At 44.9% G+C, this 19,057-nt stretch overlaps 1 protein-coding gene across 1 annotated transcript in view; it reads right to left on the bottom strand.

Moving 5' to 3' along the window:
• The window catches only part of Lhcgr (luteinizing hormone/choriogonadotropin receptor), a 76,363-nt gene that overhangs the window by 43,300 nt on the left and 14,006 nt on the right, over positions 1–19,057 (bottom strand). The window contains exons 2-4 of the mRNA XM_045137281.1: positions 6,078–6,149; positions 3,987–4,061; positions 245–319 (exon numbers count right to left, since the gene is read on the bottom strand). Of these exons, the coding sequence (XP_044993216.1) occupies positions 245–319; positions 3,987–4,061; positions 6,078–6,149 (222 nt within the window). The remainder of the gene's footprint in view (positions 1–244; positions 320–3,986; positions 4,062–6,077; positions 6,150–19,057) is intronic.

The following is a 19,057-nucleotide window of genomic DNA, read 5'->3' as shown; positions in this document are numbered from 1 at the left end:
GCATGTGTCTGGAGTTCATTTGCAGTGTCTGGAGGTCTGGTGTGCCCATTCTCTCCCTCTCTATCAGCTTCTTTCAAATAGATAAAGGAAATTATTATTTTTTAAATTAAGAAGGCTAACAAATAAGGTAGATACAAGCATAATACTGAGTATCAGTTAAAAGGTTTTTCAACCTTGATGGTTTGGGGTTTTGTCAGCTACCCATTTTCCCCATCACAAACACTTAGAAAGGAAAATGCCTCACAGGTATTTTAACCGAGGGAGATTTGTAAATGCACCAGGCTCAATGGCTACCAGGTTTTTGGTGTTCTGGATCAGTCTGCAAAAAAAGAAAGGGGAGACAGGCAGTGGTTCAATAGGTGCGTATTGTTGGGATGCACAAGACTCTGGTCTCCAGGCATGGCTGGTTGAAAGGGACATTGACAAAACTTAGCAAATGTCACGTGCTTGGGAAGAAGTCCTGACATAAGGGATGGAAATTGGCTGAAGTCCCAGGAGCTCTTCCTGGGAAGTTATGCCCAACCCATCTGAAGAAGCAGAAATAGGCCCCCTTAGCTGGGAGCCTGTCTCTGCACATGACTATTTACCCTTTCCAGCCAGACAGCCCTAACACCCAGGGTACCTGTGCCCTGTGGAGCATTCACACGGTGGGTGCGGGACGCGCTGTTCTTGGGAGAATGAGTGAATGCGCCCCTTTCTCTTGGGCAAGCTAGTTCTCTTCATATTGAGTTGACAACCGCACTGAGTCATTTCTCCAGATGGGCACTCATCCATATTTGTACAAGGCAGAGGCTGGGGAATCTAGATTTTTGGAGTTGTTTTTTAAATGCTCATTCAATTTGCTGTGTGGAGATTTCCAGACACCTATCTTCCCTGAGCTAATGCGTCCTTCTGTAAAATCGAAATAATATTACTACCAACTCTTTCTGCCACACCAGTTGGTAGGTTTTGAGAATAGCTTGGTCAAGCTAAGCTGAGGTAGGGCTCTGAAAAGTGTCGAGGCATGGCCATAACACATGCATGCCAGAATTGCCCTCTGCCATTCCATCCACGACTGTGGCTCTTGTAAGAAGTCGCCACATGGGCTGAGTCCTGTCTAATCTGGATTCAGGGAACAGACTGTAAGTACCAGTGATGGTCTTGGCACAGGCAGAAACCACCTGAGCGCATGATGATTTCCCTGCTCTATATAGAAAATAGACTGGAGATCAGGTAGGAATCTGTATTCCAGGGCCAGCCTGAGCTTCCACCCTGGCTTTACTAATTTTTCTGACCTTGAATAAATTGCTTCAAGCTCTTTGTATCTTGGCTTTCTCTTAGGGCAGCATCTGAGGAATGAGTGGGGGTGTCTAGTTTATACTAAAGCCTCTACCGGTGTTAATGGCGATTGTAGGTAAAGCCAGGAAGCAGAATGGTTTGGAACTAACACAGTAATCTCCCAGTGATGCCAATTGCTGCTTAAATGGGAACCGTCTCTCAATTCTCTAGATGTGAGTGCTATTTTGTGGTAGTTAAATTTTCAATAATTGAGTCCGGTAATCATGGGTCAGACAGAGCGTGATGGGGGTAAGATGGAAGGAATGCTTACCCCCATAAATATCTTTTGGGAAACATTTATTGAGAGTCTACATGTGCCAAGCACTATCCGAGATGCAAGTGTGGACAGAGCACAGTCTATGTGGAGCTAGCGTGCAAGGCGCAGGGCCTTTGGGAAAACAATCTTTTCCCCCCAAGGGCGCTGTAGTTTTCTTTCTGTTGATAAGCATTGCTTTGCATCATGGGAAACTTCATTTATCGTCGGCTGTCCTGGGGAATGCTTCAGCATTATCTGGGAAAGCTGCTAAAACTGCAGATTTTACAAGTCTGGGATTGTACCATTGTCTGCAACTGTAATAAACCCTATGAGGCGTTCATAGCTAAGTCCAGACTGCATGTTTGGAACTTAAATAAATACTTAAATAACCGATGGTTTGGGGGTTTCCCTGTAATTTTTGGCGACTCAGTCTCACCTCCCTGCCTGTACCACCATATCCTGTTTTTAGTTCCTCTTAATTTCCAGCAACACTTGGCCCAGGATGGGCACATGGCAGGTATTTACATCTTTACCAAGTAATTAGTCCCTCTAATTACTCATTGGACCATTCATAGGGAGGCCTGTGGTACAATGGAAAATGCATGAGCTTTGAAGAGAGATGGGCTCAGCCCTGCCATTGTTTACAACGCCACAGTGGTCAAGTTACACACCAATTCCAGACTCCATTCCTTTCCCAATACAAACTAGGCGACTGCTCCACTATGCAGAGGAAGATCAGTGACGCAAGAGCTAACTCAAAACTGCCTGGTGGGCTGGAGAGATGGCTTAGCGGTTAAGCGCTTGCCTGTGAAGCCTAAAGACCCCGGTTCGAGGCTTGGTTCCCCAGGTCCCACATTAGCCAGATGCACAAGGGGGCGCACGTGTCTGGAGTTCGTTTGCAGTGGCTGGAGGCCCTGGCGCGCCCATTCTGTCTCTCTCTCTCTATCTGCCTCTCTCTCTCTCTGCCTGTTGCTCTCAAATAAATAAATAAATAAGTAAATAAACCTGCCTGGTGCCAATCGCTTTCCTTCCTTCCTTTTGCCTCTGGTATAGAGGAGTTCACAGGAGCTGCTGGGTCTCAGGTGGGGGCCCCATGTGCAGCATCAAGAGCCTGGTGTCTAGTCCAGTCTGGCACTAACTTGACGTGTGGCATCAGACAAGTCAGCTAGCCTTTTTGAGCCACAGGTTCACCACTTGAGAACTAAATCAAGCCATTCTTCTCTGACGCCTCGATCAGTTGGGTGGGGTGGGGGGTGGTCATTTGGAAAGGGTCACCTTTTTTAAAAAATATTTTTATTCTTATTTATTTGACAGAGAAAGAGGGAGAGGGAGAGAATGGGCGTGCCAGGGCCTCCAGCCACTGAAAACAAACTCCAGAAGCGCGCATCCCCTTGTACATCTGGCTAACGTGGGTCCTGGGGAATTGAACCTGGGTCCTTTGGCTTTGCAGGCAGATGCCTTAACTGCTAAGCCAGCCCGGAAAGGGTCACTTTTAAAAGCTGATTCTGAAACATAACAAACTCAAAGTATAATCAGCCCAAATTAACACATAGCTTTTCTTTTCTTGTTGAAATATTTGGGCCAGAGAGATAGCTTCATGGTCAAGGCACTTGCCTGCAAAGTCCAAGACCCAGGTGTGATTCCTCAGGACCCATGTAAGCCACATGCATCTGGAGTTCATTTTCAGTGGCTGGGGGCCTTGGTGCCCCCATTCTTTCTTTTGCCCATCTCTCCCTATGATAAAGAACTTAAAAAATGAAATTAAATATTTAAATACTTATTTATTTATTTGCAAATGAGAGAGAGACAGGGAGAGAATGGGCTTGTCAGGACCTCTTGCCACTGTAAGTGAACTCCAGCTGCATGAACCACTTTGTGCATCTAGCTTTACGTGGGTACTGGGGAATTGAACCCAGGCTGTCGGGCTTTGCAAGCAATCAGCTTTAACCGCTGGGCCATCTCTCCAACCCAGCACATAGCTTTTCATGGTAGATGTTCAAAAAAAGCATTTACTTGAAAGAATGAATATGTCCCAGCAGACCCCCACCCCCCATGCCAAGGACTCAAGCACGATCTTGATGCTCTTCTCCTAATTTTCTACCTCTGCCGAGTACCCTGCACGCTCCCTTCCATAAGGCAGGGCTACTTGACAGGACCCTCATGATGTCAATTTTAATTTCTAGCATTGTATTGTGATGTTTCGGAGTTTATATAGCTCCCAGGGAGAAGCAGTAGTCGCCATGGAAACCTCCAGGCCACTGCAGTGACAGAAATTAGAGCCCTGCCTAGACCTAGTAATTTCGGTACTTTTCCTCTTGGATTCCTAACAGTGGAGGCTTGAATACAAATACCGAGTGAGCTCCGGCCAACGAGGGTAATAGCATAGAGCGATAAACTGTTAGCTGATGCTTACATTTCAGACAAATTGAGGAGGCTGTCAAAGGCATTCGCTTCTATCCTTTCCAGGGAATCACTCTGAGAGATTTCACTAGGGGAGAGGAAAAAAAAAAAAAAAGAAAAAAGTGAAAGAAATGATTGTGCACACAAGACAGTGATCTGTACGCGTGACCCAACAACTAGGTGCTCCACTGCGCCGTCCTGCAAAAGAACAGGGACGTATCAGCTGTCCTTAGGTCACAGAGTATTACCACGTCCTTTAGAAGCGCAGCTGACTGCCTATAGCCCAGATGATTGGCAAGTTTCAGCCCCCCCTCCTGAGGCTGCCAGTCTTTTTCCCTCCGGTCACTTTGTCACTTTGTAACTCTAGGCCATGCCTCATTGCAAGTGCTTAGGCGCTGAGCACATCTGGACAGATCAAAGCCCTAAGAGCAATGGCATGGAGGTTCAAGGCTAGGATTGGGAAGTCTGGGGTGCCGGTTTCATCCCTCTAGTGAGGCTTTCATTTAGACGGAGTTTGATGTCTCAAAACTCTTAACCCTTTAGTTTCTCCAACCCCAGGGTCATCCCAAAGGCGGTCATCTTCTTAACACGGCACCCGTCTTGGATTCCAATTAACCTTCCCTGGGACTGTATTTCCCTGCGAGTGAGTTGAGGACAAGGAATGCGTCTGCTCCCTCCTGATGCGCTGGTAGCCGCGTCACGCCTGGAGCGCGGGTAGGGAGCGCTTTCGTCATTTAGGCCCTTCCCAAGCGTTGTCGTTGGGTCAGCATTTCCCTAAAATGCCAGGAGAAGCTACCATTCGCTGCCAGCTGAGAAAACAACCTCTCAGATTCACAAGTATAGGTTTGTGTATCTCTTTCTTTCTTTCTTTCTTTCTTTCTTTCTTTCTTTCTTTCTTTCTTTCTTTCTTTCTTTCTTTTTTATTTTGCTTTTTCGAGGTAGGATCTAGCTCTAGCCCAGGCTGACCTGGAATTCACTATGTAGTCTCAGAGTGGCCTCGAACTCATGGCCGATCCTCCTACCTCTGCCTCCCAAGTGCTGGGATTAAAGGTGTGCACCACCACATCCAGCTTGAGGAATTGTTTTTTAATATTGTCCTTGTTTTGCTAATACCAGAAAGAGCAGCAGAGGTTTCCTAGAGGAGCTAAGATCAGCAGTGTGGCGTCTCCTTTGGGGATGCAAATGCACTCTGACAGCCCTATGGCTTGTTAAGATTAGGGGTGACCCATGTAAAGGAAATGGCCACCAAAATAATTTTTATGTAAAGAGGATGCTGGGAAGTTATCTGTCCGAGAACATTTCTATCCATGTGTGAATCTTGGGATCTCGAGACTGAAGCCCAGGGTTGAATGACTGAAGTTACATCTGATAAACATGAGATCATGCTGCATTATCAGGCTGCTTTTTCACTTTAAAAAAATTATTATTTATTTATTTATTTATTAGAGACAGACAGAGGGAGAAAGAGAGTGAGAATGGGCATGCCAGGGCCTCAAGCCACTGCAAATGAATTCCAGATGCATGCACCACCATGTACATCTGGCTTACATGGGACCTGGAGAATTGAACCTGGGTCCTTAGGCTTCACAGGCAAACATCTTAACCACTAAGCCATCTCTCCAGCCCTGCTTTTCACTTTTGATAAATGCCTTCATCAATATTAGCTAAAAATAATGTGGTTTTTGTCATACACTTATTATATTTTAGATACAAAGCTCATCTTCTGACACTTAATAAACTCCCAACATATTTTCATCAGTGTGGAAGTCATCAAAAAAAAAAGACACAGGGGAATCGCTGCTGTGGCAGAAGGGGAATTTTTATGATTGGAATCTATCTCTTTTCTACTTAAAAAGAATATCATCACTTTTCAAAATGAATTCAATTCTTTGAAGCAAGGTTAATTATCTGGACTTTAATGACTCTTGAAAAATCATACCATTTCTTCTTCAAAGGCTGATTTGTATTACAGAGATAAAAATGGTTGGATTTCCTAAACACGGTTTCTCTCGTAGAAAAATCATCCCCTTTCAACTGTATTTTTCTCTTAGAAAAACTTCATTATTTCAATTATAAATGTCTTTGATATGCAGTATCTACTTACATTTTCACAACCTCATTAAGGCCTCTGAAAGCTTGACATGGAATTACTTTGACAGGGAGATAGGTGAGTGATCTAGAAAAGAAAAAAAAAAAGAGAAAGGCAGAAATTTAAGGTCTAAGTTGAATACCTTTGAAGTTCTTGAATAATGTACATGTGTGTGACTGTAACCTTAACAACCACTGGGTTCAAGTTTAGAAATGTAACACGTGACTAAGTTCTTCATCTTTATTGAAAGGTCTAATTTGGTGCTCAAGATCATAAATGTTGGGATCAAATCCCAACTGTCTTTCTACCTGGCCATTTGGCCACAGACATGTTATTTAAGCCATGTGTTCCAATTTCTTCATTGACAAAATTGGAATAACAGTTCCTATCTCATAGGATTGTTGTGGGGATTGACGAAGACAGCCGTGTTAAGGGCGGGCCTTAGGGTCAAGAACATCATTACAAAATACTTCCAGACTGGTCCTCTACATTTGTTGGGAGAATGTACAAGAACTTATTTATAGGGATGGAGAGATGGCTTAGCGGTTAAGGCATTTGCCTGCAAAGCCCAAGGACCCAGGTTTGATTCCCCAGGACCCACGTAAAGCCAGATGTGCACAAGGTGGTGCATGTATCTGGAGTTTGTTTGCAGTGGCTAGAAGCCCTGGTTGCACCCATTCTCTTTCTCTCTGTCCCTGCCTCTCAAAAATAAATAAATAAATAAATAAATAGTAAAATAGAAAAAAAAAAAAAAAGACCTATCTGGAGTAAAGAAATAAGCGGTGGACAATTGGGAACCAGGCAGGCAGGAGAAGGGAATTTCACCAAGAGCATATTTGAACCAATTCACTTTGCTTCTGTGGTAAACGTCACGGGTATCCGTGCTCTCCGGGAAATGATCTGAGTTTTTCCTCTAGACACTTGCAGTCATGGGAACTACGCGAGTATTCCGAAAACTGATGGAAAGCTATCTAGGATGCAAGCATTGAGAAAGGATCGAGGACTGGTCATAGAAAAGCCAGTGTAGAGTCAGGTGTGAATGTTCAAGCAAGGTGACATGGATGAGATTACAACATAAGAAAACTTGCGTACTGAACCGGGGGGGGGGTAAAGTGAGCGTTTCCTTTTGGCTGCAGAAGAGATTGGATCCTGAAGAGATCCCAGAAACTGCACAGGGTGTCAACAGAGCAGACTGACTCCAGATATCTTTCCCAGTGTGCCGTGTCGGGCTGGGGGAAGCCTGGGATTCCTGGCAGGTTAACTCTTGGTGAGCGAGGCGCGGGGGCGGGCGCTGCCACCTTGTTTCTTTGGAAACGAAGCATGCCCCACTGGGCTCCCCTTGCAAAGTTGTTTACCGGCAGTTAGTTCCTTTCTCAGAGCGAATGCAGAGGAGTTTTTTTTTTTTTTAGAAAAATTTCAGTTCAGAAGAATGCCTTCACTCAACAGTCAGGCAGACATGATACAAAGCAGAAGAAGTTTAAGTGCGGCAAAGTTCTTTCTCTGATTCTGCAATGAGGACCATTCTAGCAAATGCATTCCTCTCACATTCTATGAGAGGAGCACTAAGAAGAGCCAGGGACGGTAGTGGGGGAGAAGTCTCCCTGTGATGGTATGTTTGCTTCCTATATTTCTCCTGGATTCATGTCTGCTTGGCTTATGGATTAAAAACACAGTTTTTTTTTTTTTTTCTAAATTGCTCTCAGCACTGCCAGTCCAATAAATTCCCAGGAGAGCAAGCTGCTTCTAACTGTACCCCATGCAACATCAGTAAAACTGACGGCAAACTCTGACTCTGGGATCTTTATTGCTGGGGATAATGCCGTGCAGCACATATTTTGGAGAGTGTTTACATAAAAGCTTCAACGGGTACCCTTCGAAGCTGTTTATTCATTCAAAGGGAGCCCTGAATTTGAAGCCTTGGGGCAGGCAGTGTCCTCTTCCAAATGGCAGCCACAGCAGGAGCAACTGGTTTAGATTTGCCCAGGGAGATTGCCTGAGCTCTTTTTTTAAAAAAATTACTTATTTATTTATTTGAGAGAGAGAGAGAGAGAGAGAGAGAGAGAGGGGTTAGGGGGAGGCAGGGAGGGAGAGGGAGGGAGGGAGAGAGAGACAATGGGTGCACCAGGGCCTCCAGCCACTGTAAATGAACTCCGGACGTGTGCGCCCCTCTTGTGCATCTGGCTAACGTGGGTCCTGGGGGAATCGAGCCTCGAACCGGGGTCCTCAGGCTTCACAGGCAAGCGCTTAGCCGCTAAGCCATCTCTCCAGCCCCTGCCTGAGCTCTTGAGTGATGTCTGGCTGAGGGATGGGGAGCAGAGGCTGGACAGAGTGAGACGAGCTGGAGCTCATGCGCCCTGGCCCTTCCCAATGCAGGGTGAGATTTTTGCTGAGCTGATGTCTGTTACTGGAGAGCAGAAGCGGCAGTGTCTGCCATCAAAAAGATGCCAAGCGAACAGCAGGTGACTTTGTGGATGTGCCTGTGTCAAGGGAGGGGGCCCGGAGCCAGAGGGCGAGGACGGAACTGGCATAGAAGCAGGAGTGTGTGTGTGCTTTTCATAACAGATGTGTTCCTGAGAAGCAGCATGGTCCGTCATGTGAACACAGAACCGATCCAACGCAGCTTTCCCTCTGGCTTGTCACGTTTTCATCTCTGATCTGTCTTCGCTTGGCAGAGGTTCCTGAGTGTCCAGCTGGCAGTCCCCCATATCTTACCTTGGCAGTTCACGGTGTGACCCTGGATTTGTTTTTTCTTAATATATTTTTATTTAACATCCACACATGGTTAGGGAGCGCAGCATGACCTTTTCAACACACGAAGTTGACGCTTCACACTCAGGTCCGTCACCTCAGACACGGGCCCCTGCTTGTGTTGGGAATGTTCAAAATCCCCTCGGCTTATTTTTCTGAAAAGTTTTTCAATTGATTCTTGTCGCCCGTAGTTGGCCTACTGTTCTGAAGGACTGTGGGAGTTGTTCCTTCTGTCCAACTGTGATTTGGCATTTGAATGTATTCCCTTTGAAGGCGTTCCTGCCACCTCTGTTATTTTTTCCACGGAGTCACAAACTTTTAGCAATGGGAGCAATTATTCAAATAACCCTGCAATCCCATTTCTTTTCTTTTCTTTTTTTTGAAGCAAGTCCAACTGACTGGCCTTTATTTAAAAATATTTTTGTTTATTTTTATTTACTTGAGAGTCACAGAGAAAGAGGCAGAGAAAGAGAGAGAGCGAGCGAGAGAGAGAGAGAGAGAGCGAGAGAGAGAAACATGTCAGGCCCTCCAGCCACTGCAAACAAACTCCAGACGCGTGCGCCCCCTTGTGCATCTGGCTAACGTGGGTCCTGGGGAATCGAGCCTCGAACTGGGGTCCTTAGGCTTCACAGGCAAGCGCTTAACCGCTAAGCCATCTCTCCAGCCCTCCCACCTTTTTCTTTTTAATGAGAGAGAAAGAGAGACAAAGAGAGACTCGACATGCCAGGGCCTCTAGCCACTTCCATCAAACTCTAGATATTTGCTCCACCTAGTGGGCATGCGCCACCTTGCATGCTTGCATCACCTTGTGTGGGACCTGGAGAGTCGAACATGAGTCCTTTGGCTTTGCAGGCAAGCACCTTAATGGCTCCAGCGCCCATCCCCCCACGCAACCCTCCACACACATCCAAGAAAAATTCTTACGTTACAAAAATTACAAAAAATTCACAACATTGTAGAGGCCTTTGGGGAGGTGGGTGTCTACTGGGTGAGGGACTCGGTGAGGCAGTAGTAACTGGGTAGATGAGCACTTGGAACGATGGGCTTAAAGGTACAGAGAGCAGCATGGGTAAGTGTTATAATCATGGCACTGAGAAGAATATATATATGTATGTATGTGTATAGCATATGTATGCATATGATATATATACATATATATATGTATGTGTATAGCATATGTATGCATATGATATATATACATATATATATGTGTGTGTATATATATATACATATATATATATATATATGTAGAATTAAAGCACACACATATCAAACACTAGACATTCTAATATAAAACACATGACTTTGCATTAGGGTTTCTATCTATGGTAAGCAAAGAGGGGCAGACACAGGAGAAGGTGGCTAAATTCACATATCATGCCCACCAAACATATAATGGCCTTAATATCCATGACCCCATAGTGAGAGAAGCTAAGTACCCTCACAGTAAGAAGAAAAGATGATGGCATTAAAGCAAAAGAGAGACTGATTGGAAGGGTGAGGGATTTGAGGGAGAGGGGATTTGAGAGGGGCAAATGAGAGTCGAGGGTGGGAGTTATCATGGTTTATTGTGTACACTTATGGAAGAGTCCATGAAAAGTTTTTAAAAATAACTTTGGAATTTTGGCAAATACAGTTCTGTCAACAACAAAAATATATAACCTTGGTTTCTTAAAAAAAAAAAATGAAGCTCATAAAAACTATAGCCGGCTGTTGAGGTACACTCAGGAGGCTGAGGCAGAAAACTCACCATGAGTTTGAGGCCAGCCTGGGCTACAGAGTGAGTTTTAGGTCAGCCGGGGCTGCAGTGAGACCCTGCTTCAAAATCCCAAAGTAAAAAAAAAAAAAAAAAAAAAAAAAAAAAAAAAAAAAAAAAAATTGAACAAATAACCTTAACCACAGAATGGAGTGGGCAACTGATCATATGTTACTTGGTTGAGACAACAGCTCAACACAAGCCTTACGAATTTAATAAACTAAAGAAAATGAAGAAGCATTATTTTGATGTGCTGATTAACTGACTGCTTCTCTCGTACTTTCTTTGACTTATTTACTTTTGGAAGTTAGGCAGGCATGTATCCCAAGAATTTTGCAACCCTCAGGAACCCTTGTGGAGATGTCTGGACAATAGTGTTTAATGAAATGCAGAAGCTGAGGAGAAAAAAACCCACAGAAAACAAAAGTGAGGGGCGTATAGCAGCTCTGGTGCCCCGGGCTCCCAAAAGGGAATGAAAGTTATGCACAAGGCAGGAGAGTTAAGGGAAGGGCTCTTTTCTTGCTGTCTCCAGCAAGCTGCGAACATTCCCAACTCTCCACTTGCTCCTAAGGGGCAGAGATCAGATGATGGAGAAAAAGGGGAAACAGGAAGAGCAGGGCTCTTATTTTTTGCTGGCCTAAGAAACTACTGATAGGAGACAGAAATTGACTGGGCAGTTTAGGGGTGATGGACCCAGTGGTGGTTTGATTCAGGTGTCCCCCATAAACTGAGGTGTTCTGAATACTAGGTTCCCAACTGATGGAGATTTGGGATTTAATGCCTGCTGGAGGCAGTGTATTGTTGGGGGCCGGTTTATGGGTGTTATAGCCAGTGTCCCCTTGCCAGTGTTTGGCACACTCTCCTGTTCCTGTTGTCCACCTTATTGGGCCAGGGGTGATGTTCACCCTCTGCTCATACCATCGTTTTCCCTTGCCATTGTGGAGGTTCCCCTCGAGCCCATTGGCTAAAATAAACCTTTTTATCCCACAAGCTGCTCTTGGTTGGGTGATTTCTACCAGCAATGTGAACCTGACTGCAACAGACCCCAAAGTGAGTAGCCTTCTGGCCAAGTGCGGGAATTACATTCACTACAGGTCAGCAATGTCTGAAGGATCTGACTTTTCTCTTATCTTTGCCCGCTTAGAGAATCCTTCCACTCTCTTCCTAGAGAATCCCCAAATTCCTGACCCCAGACTCCCGGAATCAGGAGTAAACTGGATAAACCCACCACCCATCCGTGGCGCTCATAAAACACATGCAAACATGGTCTTCCTGGTATAGTCACTCCCCATAAAAACCCAGAGCTGAGTCTCGAGGTGGGCTTCTCAGGCCCCTCTTGCTTCCTCTTCCTATGTTCTAGACTTAAGGCCCCTTCTCCTCTTCCTCCTAAAGCTTTGATCTTGCTGAACCTAATCCTTTCTTTGTGGATTTCATTCTTTGAATTCATAGCACAAGGACTTTGGAACACCCCAAATTATTGGTGCATGGGTGTACAAGGAACCCTAAATCTATGCGTCGTTGCCAAACAGGCATTTAGGATGAATAAAACAAAACAAAACAAAACAACAAAAAAAGATTCTCTTCCCACAACAGAAAGGTGGCTGAGAAAGAATGTGGCTGAGGCACCTGGCAGCCGATAGTCTCATTTCTCTTTCACAGTCCGTTTACAGCTTAAAACTTGGGTTCTTAATTGAATCAGTGCTACAGCACTATTGATCCCTGGATTCTGGCCAAGCCAAGGCAAGCTTGCCTGCTCCACAGCGGTTAAACAAATGCATTCAGCGGGGGATGATGAAGGCACCTTCGCTTCACAGCTCTGGAACCTTCTCTCTGCAGTGATCTGGTCTTGCAGGTCCCCAGGCCTTCCACAGGGGGCTTAACGCTGAGCAAGCAGTCTCTGCTACCCTAGGGCTGGAATGAAGTCCGGCGAGCTTGGGATTGGTCCTGAGTCTGGTGAAGCCCTGAGTTCTCTCCCTGATGTAACGGTTGTTGGAGAGCAAGAGCATCTCTGTATTCTGTGTTGCCCACTCCCGAGCCATTTTGGCGCTTGTCCTGATTTATTATCTGGTGGTCTCCTTTGCAGCCACGGAGAGTGGACCTTTACTTCCTGTCTTTTATTTGTTGTTGTCTTTTTGAGGTAGGGTCTCGCTCTAGCCCAGGCTGACCTGGAATTCACTATGGAGTCTCAGGGTGGCCTCGAACTCACGGCGATCCTCCTACCTCTGCCTCCCGAGTACTGGGATTAAAGGCGTGTGCCACCACGCCTGGCTGTACTTCCTGTCTTCTTGTCCTAAGTGCCAGATCTCCATCTTGTGTGATCCTTAGGAAGACCTATTGCCCAGACCAGTTTCTAGCTGCCATCTGCTTAGGATCGGCCTGTATCGTTCTCAGCTGAACTCTATCAAAGTAAACATCCCGGTATAGGTGGGGCTCCTGTGCTGGGCTACGGTCTACACTGGATTAGTTCTTTCAGAAGGTGCTCTGGTGGGCTGCAAACATTATCCCTTACACAGAGACAGCGGCGGGGTGGTGCCCCTGGGAAAGGGCTTTCACCATAAGATTGCTACCTCACCGAGGATCATGTTTTCTCCTTTGGGCTGCCTTCATCCAAAGGCTAGACAATGAGCAGAAGGAGTTTCAGAAGGTCCATCCTGTGTGCAGATAGCCCGCCCCATATTCCTTCATCTGGACTGCTCACTCCACCCTCTTTTCTAGCCGGCCCCCATTGCTGAGCTCCCAGTGGCCCCTTGTCTCACGGTCCTGCGCCTGAAAAATTTACGGCATCCAGATAAACTCAATTACTTTGAAGAAAATAAGGTCAGCTTATCACGCCCTCCCTAGTCATTTCTGATGTCCTGTGGGTCCTCAGAGGCGGGTCTTAGGCTCCTCCTTTTCTCCTCTTTTTCTTTTGAGTTTCATAGCAGCGGACAACCTTAGAAGGAAGCCAGTTTGTCCAGTTCACTGGCCTGTTAACCAGCTCTCAAAGCAACATTAACTGGAGCACATCAGTAGTCTCCGAGGGGCTGTAGTGTCCCACCTTCAAGGAAATGGATAGAGTCGGAAGTCCTTGCTTACAAAAACCCATCAATTGAGTTACATTTGAATTATCAAAAGCATCTTTGTTCCACCGGCTGATTTGCTGCAGGATTCCTTTAAATAGCAAACTGTCTAGGTGAATGGAAAATAGGCTTCAATTGACATGATTTTTAAAAAGACAGGTACTGCATAAAGCAAATGATGACTGTAGGGTTTTCACCTTGCCTAGGTTTCTCAGAGTACAAGCTGGTTTCCAGTACAGAGCCACCTGAGAGAGACAGAGAGAAAAAAAGCGACAGAGAGAGAAGGGAGAAATCCAACATTCATCTGGAGTCCTGGGTAAGGTCTTTGGTCGCCCATGGGAGAGCTTTTATCTTTCTTGCTGCCCAACACATGGCAGAAATAAAATATTTTTATGCTGCGCCTTCTAATTGTTTAAGAAAGCCATCCATGTTACTGATTTAAGAAAGCTATAAGCATCTATCAATTTCCTACAGATGATTAGTTTATCATACAAAAGACACCGTGAATCTTACCATGGTATGAAATCAGATGGAGAGAAAGAGAGAACTCACAGGACAGGTTAAAGTCCATATATCTATATCTACCTATATCTATTTATATCTCTATATGCATATATATATATATATATATATATATATATATCAACTTGTTGAAATGTGAGGGAGTTTATTTAAATTCACAAAACTGTTAATGTTGTTTTTGTGTTTATTACATAAAAACTTCATTCTACATTTAACAGATGACATATTCTGCATTTTTTTCAAACCTGTTCAGTAGTTATAATAAGGTTGCTTTCATCTTGAACGAAATGCAAATGGCGTTCCTCTTTTTAAATGATGTGCATGCCAAGCTTCCCAAGGGAAGATTTCCGCTTTGGTCTCTTGTCTTTGGAATTTACCTACAGGTAGCTGAGGCTTCATTCCTAACTGACATATGAAGTCAGTGTAGGTGGACATCAACATGTTGTTTTATATCGGAAGACTATGCAATGCTCCTTGAAAAAGATAGCTGGGGCCGGATGTGGTGGCGCATGCCTTTAACCTCAGTGCTTGGGAGGCAGAGGTAGGAGGATCACCATGAGTTTGAGGCCATTCTGAGGCTACACAATGAATCCCAGGTTAGCCTGGGCTAGAGTGAGACCCTACCTTGAAAAACAAAACAAAACAAAGATAGCTGGTGGTTATAACTCTCTCTCTCTCTCTCTCTCTCTCTCTGTGTGTGTGTCCAGAAGACAATGTTGAGTGTCCTTCCTTAGATACCATCCACCTTTTCTGAAACAGGGTCATTCACTGGCCTGAAGCTCACCAAGTAGGCTAGACTGGCTGACTCGTGAGCTCTGTGCCATCTCCATCTCAATCGTGACTGTTACTGAAACAAGTGTCTGAAACACTTACTGCATATGAGCCAGAGCAAAGGCGATCCTTGCAAGTCATTTAGATTAACCTCTCACGATACAGAGGATGCTTAAGTGAGGAAAAGTGGAGTGACTTCCCTAAAATATGGTAATTCAAAGGTAGATCTAGACCAGAACAAAGGTTATTTCATTCCTGGTCTTGTGTAGCATCATGCATGAGTCAAGTCACATCAGTTCATTTATCCCCTCCTGCATAATCTGTTGCTCTTCTTGTGAAAAATTTATCCTTCTGAATGGAGCCATTGACATTTTGGGGGACTTATGGCCAAGGTTCGACTTAAAGATATAGCTCAACTTTGTATCCATCCTTCACGAGGCTTTAGACCCTCCCAGATTGGAGTGGCTCTCTTTCCTCTGCCTTCTTTTGTGTCAAGTGATTACCCTATTTTTTAAATATATTTATTTATTTGAAAAAGAAAGAGGGAAGGAGAGAGAGAGAGAGAGAGAGAGAGAGAGAGAGAGAGAGAGAGAGAGAGAGAGAGAACAGGCACACCAGGACCTCCAGCTACTGCAAACGAACACCAGACTTGTATGCTCCCTTGTGCAGCTGGCTAACTTGGGTTCTGGGGTATCGAACCTGCATCCCTTGGCTTTGCAGGCAAACACCTTAACCACTAAGCCATCCCTCCAGCCCAATTACCCTATCTTTCTATCTATTTTTTTTCTTTTTGTGTTTTTGAGGTAGGGTTTCAGTCTAGCCCAGGCTGACCTGGAATTCACTCTGTAGTCTCAGGGTGGCCTTGAACTCACGGCTATTCTCCTACCTCTGCCTCCAGAGTGCTGGGATTAAAGGCGTGCACCACCACATCTGGCTATCTTTTTCTTTTTCATTTATTTATTTATTTATTTTGAGGTAGAGTCTCACTCTAGCTCAGGCTGACCTGGAATTCACTATGTAGTCTTAGAGGTGGTCTCGAACTCATGGCAATCCTCCTACCTCTGCCTCCCGAGTGCTGGGATTCAAGGCGTGCCCCATCATGCCTGCAACCCCCCCCCCCCATTACCCTATTTTTAACCCTGCATTGTTACTTGAGAACTTACTGGATGCTTGTGTGCACACATTCTCTGTTCTACCAGTGAACACCCAGCCTCCGATGGATTCTGTGTTCATGCAATGTCTTGTTTCAAGCTCCCTTCTTCCTCACTCAGTGCCATTTTTGGCCATTCTTTCCTCATTTTGACTACCCTGGGATCTCCTAACTGGTGTCTCTGTCTCATTGGACTTCTTCCTGCCCAATCTAGGTTACTCTTCCTGATAACTCTTACTATGCCATCTAGTGCCCAAGTGCCCTCTGTGATTTCCCTTGACGTATTTAACCACCAGCAAATGTCTCAGACTTGCAGCCACGCCTTAATACTAATCTGCCTGTAGACGTCCTGCTGTCTCCTCAAACATTAGACTTGGGCTGTCCAATATGGCAGCCACTAAGCCACGTGGGGTGGCGCCCAGGCAGCTGAAATCTTGAAAGTCTGGATTGATAGGACTTCTATGTTTAAAATTCATGCTAACATTTGAAGATTTAATGAGAAGAATGTAAACACCTCAATAATTTTCATGTTGAGATGATAATTTGAACATACCAGGTTAAGTGAAATAATTGATTAAAATTCACTTTGGGCTGGAGAGATGGGTCAGTGGTTAAAAGCGCATGCTGGAAAGTTTGATGACATGCATTCAATTCCCCAGTACCCATGTAAAGCCAGATGCACTCTGGAGTTCATTTGCAGGGGCAAGAGACCCTGGTGCACCCATTCTTTCTCTCTCTCTTTGTTTGAAAATTAATAAATTAAATTTTGGTTTTTTTTTTTTTCGAGGTCAGGTTTTGCTCTAGCCCAGGCTGACCTACAATTCACTATGTAGTCTCAGGTTGACCTTGAACTCATGGTGATCCTCCTACCTCTGCCTCCCGAGTGCTGGGATTAAAGGCGTGTGCCACCACACCCAGCTTAAATAAAATATTAAAAATAATCATCTCAAATTTAAATTATCTTAAATATAGCTACCAAAAAAAATTTAAAATTATGCTGTGACTCAGAGCTCATTGGCTAGAGCCTTCCTAGGCAAGTCAGGTGGTCTGTGCTTCCTCCACCTGCATCCCATGGCCCTGTCTTCACTCAGTGTTCCCGCTACCTGGCACATCTCCACCTCTCCCTGCTGGCCAAATTCTACTTGAGGGGACGTGTCTTCCGTATGTGACTACATGCACGGCCCCTTCCGACCTCCATACTGTGGTGTTGTATCATGGCTTCATTCCAAATGCAGAGGATGTATGTGGGATCTGTAAAGCAATACTTTTGAGACTGAGATTTAAAATGTATACATGATACTATTATAAACTCCAGTAGGGATGGAGAGATGGCTTGGTGGTTAAGCGCTTGCCTGTGAAGCCTAAGGACCCCAGTTCGAGGCTCGATTCCTCAGAACCCACGTTGGCCAGATGCACAAGAGAGCGCACATGCCTGGAGTTTGTTTGCAGTGGCTGGAGGCCCTGGTGCGCCCATTCTCTCTCTCTCTCTCTATCTGCCTCTTTCTCTCTCTGTCTATGTCTCTCCAATAATTAAATAAAAATAAACAAAAAGAATTAAAAAAAATACCCAAAAAACTCCAGTAAAAGACAGAAGCTTAGTTAATGTTTTTTTAATTAAAAAAAATTTGTTTTTGGTTTTTCGAGGTAAGATCTCACTCTAGCTGTTGCAGTCCAGTTTGCATTGCTGGTAGAAATCACTCAACCAAGAGCAGCTTGTGGGAAAAAGAGATTTATTTTGGCTTACAGGCTCAAGGGGAAGCTCCACGATGGCCCGGGAAAACGATGGCATGAGCAGAGGGTGGACATCACCCACTGGCCAACAGAAGGTGGACCACAGCAACAGGAGGGTGTGCCAAACACTGGCATGGGGAAACTGGCTATAAAGCCCATAAGCCCGCCCCCAACAATACACTCCATCCAGGAGGCATGAATTCCCAAATATCCATCAGCTGGGAACCTAGTATTCAGAACACCTAAATTTATGGGGGACACCTGAATCAAACCACCACACTAGCCCAGGCTGACCTGGAATCCACTATGTAGTCTCAGGGTGGCCTCGAACTCACAGTGACCCTCCTACCTCTGCCTCCTTAGTTTACAGCTGCTTATGATGGAAGACTGAAGCTACCTGGGCCATATACCCTCTATGACAACTCTACTGTCTTGGCAGAGGGTGGCATGTATGTGCTCAGTAATCTCGAGTTGAGTTTTCTACTTATCATGGGTCACCTTTAAGTTTATAAAGTACTTGCAACTTGTCCCTGATCCTTGGCTGTTCACTGGTTACCCACAGGATGGCGGAGAGAAAGGGTAGACTTTCCCCACTTTGTATTTCTTTTGGATACAGGTCTATTTTATGTGCCTCAGCTTTAGCCCTTTAGAGAGATGGTAAAGGACCACATTCCACTGACTGCTTCAACGACGGAACCATTCTGTGGAGTTTGCATCTGCTCATTGATGTTAAAAAGTTCAGCCAGTCGGAACTCTCCCACCGGAAAGTGAAGTTTGAGTGACTCTTCTCCAAGACAGCTATTCCAGAACACCCAAGAAGCTGCTGTGAGGCATTTATGAATTATCATGTGAACCAAGATGCCAGAAGATTCTGTGGATAATGGCTTTTCCAAGTCATTTGTGCAACAACTAAATTAAAAATATAAAGCCTCAGAGGAAAATGGTAAACACATCTAAACTCTTCCTCAAAAATCCATTTAAAGTTTTCTAAAGACGTTCAGCGAAATAACCTAATCTACCCCCTAAACTAGAATTCTAGCAGTAATATAACATGACAAGAAGAACTCTGGTAAATAAAAGTATGTGTTGAATTCTCCCCAGGGAAGGTCTGTGTCATCTGTAATGATTTCTCAAAAATATTTTTCAGAAGCAATATTACATTGTCAGGGCAGTGACATTACGGATCCGCTTCAGGAAGCTCTTTCATTACAAGCATCTCTCCCATTCCCTAAACCCTTTTTCTTTTTCCTTTGAACTG

The sequence above is a fragment of the Jaculus jaculus genome, chromosome 18 (assembly GCF_020740685.1).
Source record: "Jaculus jaculus isolate mJacJac1 chromosome 18, mJacJac1.mat.Y.cur, whole genome shotgun sequence".
NCBI lineage: Eukaryota > Metazoa > Chordata > Mammalia > Rodentia > Dipodidae > Jaculus > Jaculus jaculus.
This window is presented reverse-complemented; position numbering and strand designations above follow the sequence as displayed.